The sequence below is a fragment of the Neocloeon triangulifer genome, unplaced genomic scaffold (assembly GCF_031216515.1).
Source record: "Neocloeon triangulifer isolate White Clay Creek 2 clone unplaced genomic scaffold, ASM3121651v1 ptg000003l, whole genome shotgun sequence".
Lineage (NCBI taxonomy): Eukaryota > Metazoa > Arthropoda > Insecta > Ephemeroptera > Baetidae > Neocloeon > Neocloeon triangulifer.
This window is the reverse complement of record NW_026775546.1, coordinates 12,081,982-12,098,001: the sequence shown is the minus strand read 5'-3', so window position 1 is coordinate 12,098,001 and position 16,020 is coordinate 12,081,982. Positions and strand designations below refer to the sequence as shown.

General features: G+C 36.1%; 3 protein-coding genes across 3 annotated transcripts; 1 reads left to right on the top strand and 2 right to left on the bottom strand.

Annotated features, from left to right (window-relative positions):
• Positions 1-1,971: 1,971 nt before the first annotated feature.
• On the top strand, positions 1,972-3,148 carry LOC132205826 (uncharacterized). The gene is made up of 2 exons (XM_059635141.1): positions 1,972-2,261; positions 2,849-3,148. Exons 1-2 carry the CDS (start codon positions 2,043-2,045, stop codon positions 3,146-3,148), a joined length of 519 nt encoding a protein of 172 aa, XP_059491124.1. The 5' UTR covers positions 1,972-2,042.
• Positions 3,149-4,069: 921 nt separating this feature from the next.
• Positions 4,070-5,841, bottom strand: LOC132205825 (galactoside 2-alpha-L-fucosyltransferase SEC1-like). The gene is made up of 3 exons (XM_059635140.1): positions 5,697-5,841; positions 4,692-5,228; positions 4,070-4,390 (listed from the first exon to the last, which is right to left on the bottom strand). Exons 2-3 carry the CDS (start codon positions 5,142-5,144, stop codon positions 4,070-4,072), a joined length of 774 nt encoding a protein of 257 aa, XP_059491123.1. The 5' UTR covers positions 5,145-5,228; positions 5,697-5,841.
• Positions 5,842-6,050: 209 nt separating this feature from the next.
• On the bottom strand, positions 6,051-14,921 carry LOC132192521 (bone morphogenetic protein 4). Its single transcript, XM_059612517.1, has 5 exons — positions 14,696-14,921; positions 12,318-12,456; positions 8,319-8,689; positions 7,788-7,949; positions 6,051-7,195 (listed from the first exon to the last, which is right to left on the bottom strand). Exons 1-5 carry the CDS (start codon positions 14,834-14,836, stop codon positions 6,914-6,916), a joined length of 1,095 nt encoding a protein of 364 aa, XP_059468500.1. The 5' UTR covers positions 14,837-14,921; the 3' UTR covers positions 6,051-6,913.
• Between the last annotated feature and the right edge of the window lie 1,099 nt (positions 14,922-16,020).

Here is a 16,020-nt window from a genome sequence, read left to right as displayed (position 1 = left end):
TTGTCCTCGCCCTCCGCACGGCCTTCCCCACGTCCTCGACCTCGCTGCGCCTCCACCCCTCGCTCGCGGCTTCTGCAAAAATTAATCTTGGGGGTTGCCCACCTCCGAGTTGCCGGTTCGTGGGGTGCCCACAACTCCGGCCGCGTGCAACACCTTTTAATTAATTTGCCGTGCGTCGCGCGTACTATAAGCATGCGTCGCGCGTACTATAAGCATGCGTCGCGCGTACTATAAGCATACGTCGCGCGTCCTATAACCGTGCGTCGCGCCTCTGACGATGGTGAAAAGCGCCCTCCGGACGCGCCTGCTATAAGGGTGCGCACGGCCCTCCGGAGGTCGTCTTGCCCCATTCTGAACCCATCCCAAGGGCCCCTTTTCTTCCTAGCAGTCCCCTTAATTAAGATTGTAGGAAAAGAATTGCGTCGCGCGTGCTATACATGTTGCCGAGGTATCGATGAAATAATCGGTTTCCTTAACAATTTCACCGCCACCAGTATTGAACGCGCGACGTAAAACCATTATTGTATGCGCGACGTAAAACCACTATCGAACGCGCGACGTGATACTTTTACATGGGAGCACAAGTGTTGCCAACTTATGAAAAAACACGTCGCGCGTACTATAACATTACCAAATAAAGTGATTAATTTATTAAGGCTGCAATGTTATAAATAAAGGCTAATATTTTCCTGAAAATTGAGCGTTATTTTAGGTAGAATTTTATAATTAGAAAAGAGGCGAGAAAATGTGTGAAATTTTCAACAAATAGATGATTTTAGTTTACCAAAATCTCCTCAATTTTAACTTCAAACGATTTAATTTTTTTAACATTATTTTATTTCACTTTTTCAACAATTATTCGCAAGCTAGAAAGATGAACAGATTTATTTTCCTAATTTTAACTTACTTTTTATTTAATTGAAATATTCTTTAATTTTAAATTTTTATGACAATTTTTTATTTCAATGGGTTTTCTGCTAAATGTTACAAGGACGAGAGTACATAATAATATTTGTATGGTTTATTAGATGGACATTGAGAAAAATAGTACCACAGTCATGCGCAAAGTAAAACAGAGAAACAAGTTGATTTACTACTATTTTATCCTCACTTAACTGCCGCTCACAATCAGAGCCAGACGAGTACGATATCAATTTTAATTACGTTATTTTTATCTTTCATTTCTGCGTCATTGAAGGAAATGATTTATTCTTTGAATAGCATTTTAATCCTCTGCGGATCGCTTCTTATCTTGCACAGACAAAATGCATATAGATTGTCTTACCTTCAACTTACCAATATATAAAAACCAGCTGTGAGAAATTTGATAGACTTAATTGAATTATAAAAGATGAATTTTATTGATAATTTTAAGCATTATAAATTTCTGATATTTTTAAAATAAAATTAGAAATTGATTTAAGCATTAAAAAAAATGATATCTCTATTTAGAAAGTAACTAAATGTTTTACAATATAATTTTATTTTGACTCCCTCGCTGATAATTGTAATTTAATTACTAATATTTGACCACCTTTTCAATTAAAAAATTCAGGAAACCTAATTGTTAGGTGCAGGGTTTTAAATTATTTGAAATACACTAATAAATATTGAAGATTTAAAATAGCTTGTTCTTTTTGAGCAAAGAACATTTAATTTTCACTTTACCAAATTTTTAAAACAATAATATTGCAATAAAAATCTTTTAATTACAGAAATAAACTATCAGCTTAAGAAATAAATACTTAAAATACTTTTCATTTTTACCCGTCACAACATAGAAGTGGGTCGATTTGCTTTCGCACGCGTGGCTCTGGAAGAAATTATCATGCATATCTTGTGAGAGGAATTGAAGAGGCGAAATTATTGCGGATAATCTACCTGCTTTGCACCTTTGTAGTGAATTTGAGCGCGTCAAAATCTCCATGGTGACCAAGGTGAGATGAAGGAAATCTTCTTGAGCAGGCCGGGGGATAATCCGAGCCCACGCAAGGGTGGCGACATCCCTTAAAAGGGCGGCCCGAGGCGCCCAGGCCACCACAATGTTGGCAGCCGCGCTGCTGGCGGGACTTCTGGCGGCCGCCCTCGTCCGGCCGCACTCGGTCGACCACCCGCACATCCCCTGGCTGGCCGTCCAACTGGCCGCCAAGTCGTCCGCCGTCGCAGAGGCCAAAGCCGACGAGTGCAGATCCGCCTCGGCCACCTTCCTCCTCCTCCTCCTGCAGGCCAAGTCCAACAGGGAGACGGCCCACAAGCTCATGGTCAGTTATTCACTTTTTCTATTTAAAAAAAAAAAAATCAGTATTGGTTTACAAAATTAAAATAATCTGTATTTTTGCCATTTCTGATTCAGACTTCATGTAAACTAGAGTAATAGAAACAAAATTAAAGAAACGTAGATAAAATAAATCATTGCAAAAAAAAAAAAATATTATGATAATAAATCTATGCATTTATACTGACAAAAAAAGGTTTTCAATGTGAAGCCTTTTTTTAGCAATAAAATACATATTTCAAAGAGATTATTTTCTGTATCAAATTCTTTATAAGTTAAATAAAATTTACTATGTTGCCTTTAATTTCTTCATTCAAATAAGTAATCAATTTTATGAGGTAGTAATTAGTATTAAAATTAATTAATTCCATATTAAAATCCAAAATTATTTATTCAATGTTTTTCAAAGCCTAGTTTTGTTGCACATTGTCGCTCACTAATGTGGTTCCAGTAACAGTTTAAACTTGTAGGAATAAATTTTATAATAATTTAAATATTATATATAATTACTAATTGATCTTTTAATATGATATGAAAGGAGAGGAATTGTGACGAATGTTTAAATTTTTACAGAGCGAGTTCGAAAAAGGGAGCGAAAAGTGCGGGACGCGGCTGAGCGTGTCTTCGGACGAGTCGCGGTGGCCGCGGCTGCTGGTGCACGTGCAGTGCTCCTGCGAGGGCCGTCAGTGCCACTTGTTCGGCGGCTCGTCGTGCACCACCGTCCTCGGCACCGTCGACGTCCTCCGCCTCGCCTCCAACAACATAATGCTGCCCACGCAGGAGGTGGCGCCCGTCGGCTGCGTCTGCCTCGACAGACCCTCCAAGAAGGCCACATTCGTCAAGCCGCACCAAGTCGACAACAATCTCAATTAATATTATTTGAAAAATTATAAATTTAATACATGAATTTATTCAAAAACGAAAATAAATAAATCATGTTACTTTTTCATCGTTAAAAAATGCGGAATATTGTCAAAAATTGAATCAAAGTCTTGAGAAATTAAAAGAAATTTCAATTGATTCTTCTGGGGTTCAAAGTTCTGATCACAACTTGACATGTTATACAACAATATTTTAGCCCAAATAATTAGTCAAAGATAATGAGAATTGAACTATGCATTGATGTTTCTATTGATGTTAAAAGCATTATTTCTTTTTGCCCCCAATCGCTTCTTTAAAGGGTACCAATATTTGCCAAATTTAAAAGGTGCAAAAATTGGTAAAAGTCCACATTTCAACCTTCTTGGCCTCCCAACTTTTGGTTTCTTAATTTTCTCAGTTTTTTTTATTGTGGCCAATAGGATCGGTAAAACTTTTTTATTTCTCTTTGAACTTTAACGAAATAAAAATTTATCTTACTGGGAAACCAAAAGTTAACAAGTTGAATAAAGCGTGCATCTTTACCTTCCAATCAAACTTCGGTGCCTTAATTAATTTTAAAGAAGCGAAGGGTCGACTTGATTTTCATATTTTGTTGTGTTTAAAATTTTGGTCAGAATTTTCCAAATAAAATGTGTAATTTGTATATTTCTCATCGATGTTTTTTGACATTTATGTGAGGCTGGAAACAATAATAAATTAATCTGCAAAAAAGGACATATTTTCTTGTTTTTTTTTCTTCCAATAAAATAATTAACTGCAAAGTGCATTAATTTACTACCCAAATATACATAATTTTATACTCACATCCGATATTTCTCAGTTTAAATCATACAAGAGAGGAAAATAATTAAAAATAATATTTTTTTAAATAATTCGCAATGAACTATGAGAATGAAAATTATATTATTTGTTTTATTGCAATTTGGTCATATATTTTCTTTCGTCCATGACGTGCCAGTTCTTGTACTTGGCCATGACCTGGTCGAAGTCGATGGAAAACAGAGTGACCGTGTGACCTTTGGTCATAAGACCTGCGAAGGCGCCGTAAGTGCCGTAGTCGATGATGTTGTGGTCGGCCAAGGTGAGCAGGGCCAGGTCGTGGTAAGTGTCCTTGGACGCCATCACGACGTCCTCCTGGCCCAGCAAGTTCAATTCGCACCACGGCGGGTCATCACTCACAATCAGGAAGAGCAATTTTCCTCCAATGTTTTTTCGGAACCAGTCCATCGCATCCTATAGTGACGAAAAATATAATTAATTCACAGTTTTACTGACCATTTTTTCTAAACTTTGTTAAACTTTCTTCTAGTAAAATTAAATTCTAATGATTTATGCAAACTTAAAAAACTATATTTTTTAAAATAAAAATTAATTAACTAAAAAATATCGATTTAATAGATTTGAAGGCATCTGGATTCGTCCTTTTACAACATTTTATTCTATAAAATAATTTTATTGAAATTTTACATTTTTATTTTATTCCTCTTTTATAGATTTATTTATAATAATTTTTGCTAAATTTCCAAGTTCTCACCAAATAATAGAATTTGTTGGCGATGGTCAAATGGTAGCGATTGACCAAAAAGCCAATGTAGTCGGTCCTCCTCACGTGGACGGCGACCAGGACGCGGCCCTCACCACCGACGGCCCTGATGGTTTGGTTGACTTTGAGGACGAGGTCGTCGGCGAAGCGGAACAGTTTTCGCGCCTCGTCCAGGTAGGGCAGCACCACCCTGGGCAGGACGTACCACTTTTCGAAAATCAGGTGCTGACCCTGGACGCGCTCCTTCAACGTGTCCAGCGAGTCGACCTCCCTGATTCGCTGCAGACTCAGGTTGCAATGTTTGATTTCCTCATAGATGGGCAGATCGAGGTCGGGGAAAATGGGCAGCAGCCAGTCAAAGGTCACCTTGGGCACGAACGCCTGCCGACCCAGGAACTTGGCCAGACCCCACGTGCCCAGGTATTCCCAAATCCGGTTCGCCATTCGTCCGTCGCCAGCCTCGGAGGTCACGATCGGCCCCCAAGGACACGCGCGCTTCTTGAAAGTGACGCCCGCGACTGTTGTCGTCTGAAATTGGGAAAAAGTGTAAATTATTTTTACAAAAGATGAAATTAAAATATTTTACCAAGATGGAGAGAAATAGTTAAAATCTCACGATTTCAAAATGTTAAAAAGAGAATAAAATCAAATATTAAAATTACGTTTTTATAACAATAAATTATATTCGAAACTTTTTAAAATAATTGTATATTTTTTCCTAAAATTATTAGTTTTTTTAACGTACAAAATAGTAATAAACAGTTTTAATTAAACTTCTGAATAATTTTTTTACAATAATTATGGTAGAATCATGACTCGAAATTAAACTTTTGTTGCATAGAATTGACGTTTTTTATTTTAATTTTTGCACAAAGACTTCCTTAAAATAAAATATGAAGTTGTTTAATAATAAATAATTATTCTTTATAAATATTTAAATTTTGGATTTGTTTCCTTTTCAACATTTTTTTTAATTTTAATAAAAATGAATTTTACCTGTACTTGTGTTTGATTGCTCGGCGGAGGTGCAACATCTTGATTATGAAACCTACTCAAAATTTTGCTATACACTGTGAAATCAATAAACTCAAATTGGACTTCGGCAATCCAAAGAGTGACGTTAAAAAGCAGAAATATTACAAACAAAGAGTGCTTCCACATGGCACCTTTTGTGGTCGTCGCAACCTTTTGGAGTTTTTTTTTTTTTAAGAGGGGAGCTTTGTTATCAATCCTTTTTGTCAGTCTCGTCCAGTTTAACCGGAAGTACGTAATTGTGCCTGCAGTTTAATTTGATGAGGGTTTGAAGGAAAAACATTTCACTCAGAAATGAAAACACGGAGCGTTATAGGAACTTAAAAATGTAATTTATTCGTCTCTCTCTCTTTATAAATAAACAAATTTGCATTTTCCTGAGTCAACAACTTAATTAAGACGAACACAATACACACCCAGCTTGCATTTTTTTTTTAAATTTTATACAATAAATAAATATATGAATATAGATAATATCAATTAAGAGGACACAAAACGCAATTCCACCTTCTCTCTTCACACAGCAGTTAAATAACAGTAAGAAATGCAGTAAAATCAAAAGTTTTGTGTTTGTATGTAAATTGTATTGCTTTTGAAGATCTAAGCATGATTTTGCCATGAAAAATGCTGCTAATGTATAATGTGGTGTTTCCAGTACATTTAGTGAGAGTTGTTACGATATAAACAATCAAGACCATCAAAAACCTAATCGCAGAGCTTAAGGTGGTTTTGCCCAAAACTTTGAATGCAAAAAAAAAATGAAAATTAAATTAAATCAGAAAGGATTTTACGTAGTTTGAATTTTCATTCATTTTTAAGCTTTGGACACAATTACCTTAAAAACATCTTCAGCGTGCAATTTTCTGACTAAATTATTTCTTAAAAGTTTTTGCAGAGTGCTCGGAGGTAGAAATACACATTGATATGAGGGAGTGCAGCCAGAAATTCGTTTCCAATGTATCACTTTTATATTTACAAACGTGTATAATTATAGTTTTTTTTACACCTTATTAGAGAGTGTGAGAGATTTCCTCGGTCGACAGCTCACTACTTATCAACGACGCACACAGCACATGAGAAATAGAGATTGATTTCCGTCGCGTAATTCTAAATTTTTGGTTTTTGCACTCTCGAGTGTTCTCGCTTTTTTAAAAGTCTCAGTCTTTTTGCTTGCAGATTGTTCAGCTGCAGCCGCAGTTGACGACCTCCATGTCCTTGTAGTTGACCATCTTGAGCTTGGAGTGGTCGTCGGGGTCCAGCACCAGCATCTCCAGACTGCGCAGCTTGTGGGGCGCGCAGCAGAGACGCGGCGCCCTCGACCGGTCCTGCCGCCAAATCAGACTTTGGAAGTACGCGTGGTACGACGTGTGCTGCTTGTGCGAGCACCGGCCCCGACATACGCCCGCGTCGAACTTGGCCGGCTGGATCACATAGTTGAAGTCTGCAAAGTCTTTGAACACCACCTGCAAACCAAACATTCAAATTTAATTTCACACGCACATTTTCACTTTGATTTTATATAAAAGTGTCTCCAAAATTTCCAAAAAAATGAGATTTTTCTTCAATAATAATTTGATTTTTGTTAGTAAAGTGCTGTGAAGCAGATGGTCTTTTCATTAGTAAAAAAAAATTTCTAAACAAAGAATAAAAAACAGAATTAAAAAGTAAGACAAATTCAAATATTTAAATACTTCCAATTCAATAAAATTGCAGTAGAAAAAGCTAGTACTGTTAATTCTGTTGTTCAAAACCGCTGGAAATCTCACTAGTTACATTTAAGTGGATAGAAATTTCACGATGGGTTTGCATCTATTCAAAAGCGCCATGTAGATAAAACAATCTTATAAATTTTAGGTCTTTTTACAGGTTGTTGCCTAATTTCAGCGGTTTATAGATGACTTCAAGAATCATGTAGATTAAATGAACTGATTGAAAGTTCAGAAAAAATGGTCAAATTTTGTGAAAAAATCAAATTTAATAGAATTTTCAAATAAATAATATGCATATAGAAAGTATTTTGTTATAATTAAGACTGTAAATTAAGGACGAACGTACCTCCATGCTGTGCCTGCAGCATTGATTTTTATTTCCTTTGCACGGCGTCCCTCTGATTTTTTTTGGGTTCCACACCGCCCTTCGCTGTCTTGAGTGTGAAGAGGCGAATTTTGAGGCAAGGACGTTCAGAACAGCGCCGTCAGAGCTGTTTGCTGGTCTCTCCTAAAATTATAAAACAATTTAAGTTTCAATAAAATTCTCAAAATTTGATACAATAATTAATAATAAAATAATCCTCATGAAAAAGCTTATTCTTTTTTTTCACTTTTGCTGTACAAAATGAATTATGAAATTGAAACTTTCCAACTTGAGTATGTGAGTGACCAGCAACTCTTCTCATACATGATTTTAAATATATATAAATTTTGATGAGAGTTTTTCTGAGTGGAATATAAATAAATATGAGCAATACAATTTCGTAATTTTTAATTGAAAATAATTTTTAAATTATTTTCAATTTCCTACAAATTTTGTAATTATTTTGTGACATAATTTTTTTTTTTAATTGAAAATTAAATTTGATATATTTACCTGAGTATCAATGTTGGCCCCGCTGAGCCTGCAGCCTTTGCACTGGATTTTCAGTCCTAGATTGGTGTGGGGCTGGTCGAGCCAGGCGTGGACCGCTGCGGCCGCGTCCAGCTCGAGCCAGCGGCTGCCCCCTGGAGGGTCGACCTGCCGTTCGTCCAGCAGCAGGTCGTCGCCCCCTGGCACCACCCTGAACAGCCGCAGCACCAGCGTTTTCCGCCGCCGCGCCCGCTGTCTGTGTTGCTGCACCACAAAGCGCACCACCGCCGTCTCCACGCCGTGCCAACTCAATTCTCGGTGCACCGGAAAGTACAACCACCAACTGTCCACGTCCCTCGTCAGCACACCCTCGCTCCCCGCCACCTCACTCGGAGCTGCAAAAGCAAAAATAAAAAAAATAAAAATCAATTGAAATAAATTTTATTTAGATATATATATATATTTTTTTTAAATACTTTCGATTTTCCTTGAGAGTTTTCTTCTCTTCAATTTTTATTTTACTTTAAATTAGTGAGCTATTAATATATTTAAATTGGACATTATTTTTTCCGTTTAATTAATACACCTAATAATCACTTTACCTTAAAGACACGAAAATAATCACCTATTTTTATTAATTTTTTTGTTTTTCTCATTATTTAAGCAAAATTAATTTTTATCGTTGAAAAGAAAATTTAAATATGAACTATTATTTAAAATTTTGGAAAGATTCTAAAGCATTTATTTTTCACTGGACGTTTCCACTGAATATGCAACCGGCTCGCCACGTCTGACCGACCGGTTGCCTAACCTCTGGCAAGCATTACTTTGCATTATGCAGCATTTGATGCGATCCTTTTTTAACATGACGAGGAAAGTCCGCTTGGAAAGAACGCGACCTCCCGCGCGTCTCCCTCGACGCGGAAGTTTAGAAAAAAATTAAACTTCCAGGGTTGGTTTACTTGCATTTACAATCAGAGCTAGGTCGTTTGAATGAGTGACGCGTTGGTTCGGAAATGCGAGTTATTTTCCGCATGTGCATCGGTTTGCGTCAAAAGCAACAAGATAAGCCGAGATGCACAAAAAACGAAAGAGATGTTTATCGCGCAACGGCAGCGCAGGGTCAGTTGCGCGGGTCGGACAATAAAAAGAAAGAAACATTCCGGCCGTATAATCAAAGCCATTATTCACGCTTAGCTCGCTGCAACTTGTAATTCATGAATAAAACGGATCTTGCCGAGACACATTCATAATTATCTCGACTGGTCTGTCTCGGAAATGGGAAATAATTTGTTCATTTTATGATAATTTAAATTTAAATGAAATCAAAATAAATTTTAGAAGTACATATTTATTTGAATTAACTGGGAGCTCATGGATATGCACTGAGAAAAATGATTTTTGAACCGGTTTTTATAAAGTCATTGTACATAATTAATGTGAAGCAAACCCATTGATTTTATTTTGCCAACTTCATTAGGGTGATATGAACTAGTTTGGATGTAATTTTTATCAATTTTGGTCAGGGCGGGTTTGAGAAATAAAATAATAAATTAAACAAAATCTTGCCCAAATCATAGATCAATTGAAAGTACAGAATCAAGTTTTTAAAAAGCTATTTTGTAACATGATGAATTTAATTTTTCTTTCAAATTGTCACTTTTGAAGCGTCATAATTCATATTTATAGTGATTTATAGCTTCTGATTAATGTAGGAAATATTAAAAATTGAATTTATACAAAGGTCTTCAATATTTTATAATAAAATTTGAGATTTCTAAAAGTGAATCAATCGCGTTTTGAAGTGCGATCGTTAAGATAAAAATGTTGTTTGTCTCTTTTTTGAAGAGGAAATTGGTCAATGAGGCGCGGAATTCCATAAAAGGCGGCGAATGCGAAATGAACTGGGCGGCGGTGGCGTCAATCCAAGATCTCACGTGGTGGGTGAGTCTGTTGGAAAGTGTGTTAAGCACGCGGCGCCGCGCGAAACACATGTTGAAACATAATTCGGCGATTAGAGCGCAAATCAAGCTGTCAGCGCGCGCCGCTCGGAATTCCTCCACGCGGGCTATTTCCGCCCGCGGAATTTTTATATCCATTTCTCATCATTTATAATCTCAGAGTCTCTCAAAGCGGGGCTAATTTTATCAATTTGCGTGCGCCGCTATTTTTAGAAGCGCCTCAATGAGCGTGACGCTATTTTTGGCGCCACAACAATCGCGGCTCGCGCGCATTATTTATGCAAATCGACGCTTCTTTTTCTTTTATTCACCCCTTTTTTCGTGTGTGCATGTCTTTAGATTTGGTTTATGCACCGGCATCGATAAACTTCTAGGAATTAGTGACGTCAACCGTTTGAAAATCTTGACGCATTTGTTTATTTCACTTTCGAGTGAAAAAATAAAACATTTGTTTTGGCTTCTTAATCATTGGTCCAGTTAGTTTGTAACGAAATGACACAAATTGAATGACGAAGAATCTAAATTGAAATTGACGATTCCCATTTAAATCTCCGAGAAAGATATTTACTTACAATATTTTAAATCAAATATTAATCAACTTAAAATCAAGTTTTTCCATTTGAGAAAATTCCGTAAAAAATTCAGTGTTTTCTTGGAATCGACATCAAAGTTATTGATGAAACTAAAAAGAGCATCATTGATTATGATCAAGCAGGACGCGTTTTGATTCATTCCAATTCATGCGAAATCTTCAATAAGTTTCAAAAATTACTAAGAGAGTGTTTCTTTTCTTTTAACATATATACGTGAACTTTAATCAAAAAAATCACTAATTTTGTTTTAATTAATTTAAAAATAAAATTTAATACTTAATAGCCAGTGGTGATCTGCTCTCATTAATATTGTACTTACAAGTAATTGTCAAAAAAAAAGACAAAACAAAATATTCTTTTGATTTGCATCAGTTAAAGTTGAATTTTTTTAAATTAAATTTTATGCTGTTACATAATCGATTTGTTTTTTATTTAATAGTTTAAATTAATTTTAAAAATATGGCAAAGCCTTAAACTTGGTCTAGTTAATGATTTTGGCATTAATGCCAATTAGGGTAGTCCGGGAGCGGCAGCGGCCTTTGTCTATTTCGGCGCCTTGCGTAGTTTGCAGATGATGCGCGGGCCGCCCCGAAATAAACCGCTTTCTTTTCTTTTCCCCCTGAATTATTGAATGCACCCCCACGGACAACAGCTCTTGCCTCTTTGCACACGTTTGTTTTTCTAATGGGGTGGTCAATTTATTAGCGAGAGCAGGAATTTCATCTCTCGCGGAACGCGCCAATAAAAATTCTTCGCACTCGCGCGCGCCAGATTTGATCGCTTCGCCACTTTACGAGCGGCCGGCTGCTCTTTTGATATGCCAGCCATTGAGAAATATTTGCGTTCCGGCCCCGCTCATCTGTTCAATGACTGCCTCTTTATGAACTCCACTAGTTTTCGCGGAAAAACCGAAGCTAATTAACAAAAATCTGCTTTAATTACACACAAATTTTATATTAAATTTAAATTTGAAAAGTTTTCGAAAATATTTAATAAATTGTTTATATTTTAAGTATTATTTTTGTTAATACTAAAGCAATATCAGATACATTTTGCTTTAGAATTCAATCATTAAATAAGTGAAAAAATTTTAAATCAGCAAAACAGAATTTCCAATTAATTAAAAAAAAAATAAATTGTATGTTTACTTTTCTAAAATACAAATAATTTTACTTTTTTCCTTTTTTATTTAAAATAATTTCTTAATTCAAACTTATTTGAATAAATTATGCATCGCGTCAGCATCACAAGGTCTGCGTTTCGAGATCATAAATATCATGTACATGCTAATTGCTCAACGAATTGCCAGCGATTAAAATTATCGTTTCGGATGCGCTGCATATTAAATGCGAGATGATTTTACGACCATCTTTAACAGTCACTTATGCGCGATAACTTTTGAACCCGCGCCGAGCGAAATCGTCTCAAGGAAAATCGAGTGTTTTTTTTTATTTAAAAAAGGGACTCACCACTGCTGGGCTCGTTTTGAATGCTGTGGAAGGTTTGGGGAGGCTGGGCCTGATGGGCCTCTTCTTGCAGTCTTTGCTTCTCAACGCTTTGCAAATACACGCGGTACATGCGTTCGTACTCTTCGCGGCTCACGTTCATCTGCAACAACATCATCAATTAACTATCTAGTTCGATCAAGGAAAAAAAGTGGCTTGAAATTGATCAAGTTTTGGAGTTTATGGATAATTTCAAAAGAAGATAAAATCATATAAATAAATTAAAACTATACAATGTGCGGAAAAAAATCTGCACAAAAGTAATTGAGAAAATTAAATTTGAATTCAAATAAGATAAAAATTCCTACCTAAATATTTGTAACGAGTTTTATTAGTTTATGTTTTAAATTTGTCTTAAAAAACGCATCAAATTACGAAAATATTGAGAAACTCTTTCTGATATTGAAGAGGAGCTAACGAACTCAAAATTCCTAACACGAAAAATCCATATAATTGAGGAAACCCTGTAATAATTTCTTCTACAATTAATTCTCTCTAAATAATTTTTGTTTAGTTCAATAATAAATTTAATAAAATGCAGAAAAAAATATCGATTCGTTTGAAAAAAGTGCTTCTCAGAAATAAAGAAAAAAAACATTTTAAATGAAACATGCAAAAGGAAAACTGAACATATTTTCCTTCTGTTGAAATATTCATTTATTAAACGCACGAAAGCCAAAACCGCGGAGTAGAAAAAATGATCCGCAACCGCAAGAAGCCAAATCCGGCTGTATACAAGATGTGCGGTCCATTTTCCAAGAAAAACGGTTACACTCTCTCAATCTGAAAATCCCGCTCGTTACAAAAGCAGGGGAAAATGAGTTTATATATTAATCAGCGGCGCGCTCTTTGAAATTGTAATTGGCCCAGGCCAATTTGGAAAAAAAGGAGAGCAACAATTATGTATCTGACAAGTTGGTATTTCCTGCGGAATTTCACCTGCGATGTGCATCTCGTTTAAATTTTATTTTCAGGCTGATCGCGCGCCGATTTCACGCTCCGAGAGAGAGTGAAAAGCTGCCGGGAATTCCCTGACTGTAATAATTTCTGCTCTCATATCCTTTTCATATTTCTCTGTCTGCACGCGAAAAAAGCAGATTATGCTTGAAAACTCCTCCCGGATGGGCAGCTTGAATTATTTCTATGCTAATCATGTCCGGTTATTCTCTCTCTCGCAACTTTTTTTAATAAAATAAAACGTGCGACACCGCAATAAAACGAAGAAAGAATTCCGCGCGCGTCAAATAAATCTGAACCTCAAAAGTGAAAAGGATCTGCCGAGAGTGACATTTTTTGCGCACACCAAGGGCGACCTTCGGAGAAAAAAGGACACAAAAAAATTGGGGCAGTCTCACTTCTATTTCATTTGTGAACTACGCTTAATCTCAATTATCACTACTTTTTTTTATAAGATTTAAAAATTTTGAGAGATTATATGTTAATCTCCTGCTCTTATCAATGTAAAGATTCTTGGAATGATCAATTGAAAAGCGATTTAAAACCAATTTCATCCTTGGCCTACTGCAATTGTACTAGATCACTAGAACACTTTCTCAAGGTAATTTAATTTAATTTTGAAAAATTAACAAGATTTTTTAATACCAAAATAATAGAAAATTTATTTTTATATTTTTAAAAACTATTTTAGAATTTTCATAGGTTTTAATTAACTTTTACAAATTATTCAAGTTTTATTTTAAAAAAATAATTAAAATTGATTAATTATAAGTGATTTTTAGTAAGAATGAAATTGAGGCGTGTTAATGCAGATCAATAACAATTTTTTTCAAGCTGATTAAATCGAGTGCTTATTGAAAATTTCCCAGCTAACGTGCGAGAGGGAAACTGATAATTAATAGTACTCCTTTCACGCGTCGATACGCCAATTAGAAGGCTTGGCATTGTTGGTTTTGGGCCGAAATGTGCAGTGCAGCGATAAAGGAATCAAAAAATTGAGTAGAGAGCGAGAATGACGTGCCGATAGATTGCTTCTCTTGACCATTGATCTCGAGCGGATTCTGCTTGTTGCGGCGGTTGTGTAATTGGAATATGGGCACCGTACAGCGAGAGAAAAACATATTTTGTACAAATAATGACGATTTGCATAAAAAAGCAGATCGAAAATAAGATTAAATTTATAAAATAAGAAAGGGAAAAGTTGGTCAAAATAGTTTCATCATTGAACCGGTTTTTTTTCTCCATAAATCAAAAGTGTGTCAGTTTCGCTCAACCTTTATGTAATTTACAAACAAATGTTTGGATAAAGTTGAAAGGTGTTAATTTTGCAAATGAAGAAAGAAAATTAACGCCAGAATAAGGAAGGAAAAAATTGAAAGACGAACCTTTGCGACGTCGGGCTGTGTTTGGAATCCGAGCCCGGCGAGCAGCCTCTTCTTGAGTCGTTGATGCTGGGGGTCGTGGAAGGCCTGCACGCCGAAGCCTCCGCTCACCACCACCACCAGCAGGACGCACCAACAATGCATCACTGGCGCTGCATTGTTGGCGAGCGAGCTGCGAGTGTGCTTTGGTTGGGCGGGCGGACCGAACGCGCCGACAGAGAGCAGCGGCCTCTTGCGAGCGAGTGATCGCCTCGGCCGCCGCCGCCGCCTCCTTTATAGCTGCAGGGGGGTGCACCAACAGGTGGCCGGCCCGCGCACCCCTTCCAGGAACTTGCATTCATTCATTAACTCGCTACTCGGAATCGCGCGCACCCTCCGTGCATTGAGACTCGATTTTTCGCCTGAAAATCAACCCTTTTTGCACCCTCAACTTTTCTCCTCCCGTAACAACGCTAATTGACGCTTCAAATTTACAATGGATTACAATTTGATTATTCTTCTCCGAAATAACAGCGGCAAATGTAATTCTACCTAAAAATGCCGGTTTTTATTCCAGTCATTTTCATGTGAATTAAAAAAGGTGATTTAAAGGATAGAATAAGTCTTTGCAAATGAGATGCTACAAAATCCTTTTAAATTTTGATTTAAATTCAAACTTTTACAATTTCATCACGATGTGTAAATCGGCTCTCTTTTCAATGTAGCTAAATGTGTGAAATTAAAATTACTCTGTTTTTGGTTCTGTCATTTTTAAGGGACTCCTTATAAGCATGTTCAAATCAAATCCTTGCAACAATAGACTTCAAATTTTACAATTATTGGAAGACAATTGGAAGTTTTTACCACTTTTTTTCAAAAACATTTAAATTTACTTATATTTTTAACCTATTTACAAAAGACACCTTTTTTATTCAAATGAAAGTTTCATTATTTGACAAAATATCAACCAAAACCACCAAATTTGTTTTTATAAAAGCCTTCAAAAAATCACAAATAAACAAAACTATTGAAGCAAGAAAATTAATATTTCTCGTGTATGTAATTTGCCAACAAAACCAGAAATGCCAATTTTATCCAAAATTAATGTTAAGCACTGTATAAAGCAAATCTCATCTCTTGCAAAATAGTTTTCATTTCCAAGACTTCGTAAAATAAATGTCAATTATTTACCAAAAATAATTTTAAATTCCAGGAATCCCTTCTTATTCTGTCCATTCATTCAAAGAAACCGCTTCCCTACTTAAGGCATCTTAACATGTGCGCTCTGTACCTGAATCACCGCACGTATTCTGCAAACGCATTATCGCGAGATGATGTTTATAAACTTG

What these genes read in the sequence shown, in the direction of transcription:
- LOC132205826 (XM_059635141.1), top strand. Translation starts at nt 2,043, where the DNA reads ATGTTGGCAGCCGCGCTGCTGGCGGGACTTCTGGCGGCCGCCCTCGTC. An exon ending in AGACGGCCCACAAGCTCATG is followed by an intron (nt 2,262 to 2,848) that starts GTCAGTTATTCA and finishes AAATTTTTACAG; the next exon opens with AGCGAGTTCGAAAAAGGGAG.
- LOC132205825 (XM_059635140.1), bottom strand. Translation starts at nt 5,144, where the DNA reads ATGGCGAACCGGATTTGGGAATACCTGGGCACGTGGGGTCTGGCCAAG. An exon ending in CCAACAAATTCTATTATTTG is followed by an intron (nt 4,391 to 4,691) that starts GTGAGAACTTGG and finishes TCGTCACTATAG; the next exon opens with GATGCGATGGACTGGTTCCG.
- LOC132192521 (XM_059612517.1), bottom strand. Translation starts at nt 14,836, where the DNA reads ATGCATTGTTGGTGCGTCCTGCTGGTGGTGGTGGTGAGCGGAGGCTTC. An exon ending in TCAAAACGAGCCCAGCAGTG is followed by an intron (nt 8,690 to 12,317) that starts GTGAGTCCCTTT and finishes TTGCTTTTGCAG; the next exon opens with CTCCGAGTGAGGTGGCGGGG. An exon ending in GCTGCAGGCACAGCATGGAG is followed by an intron (nt 7,196 to 7,787) that starts GTACGTTCGTCC and finishes TTTGGTTTGCAG; the next exon opens with GTGGTGTTCAAAGACTTTGC.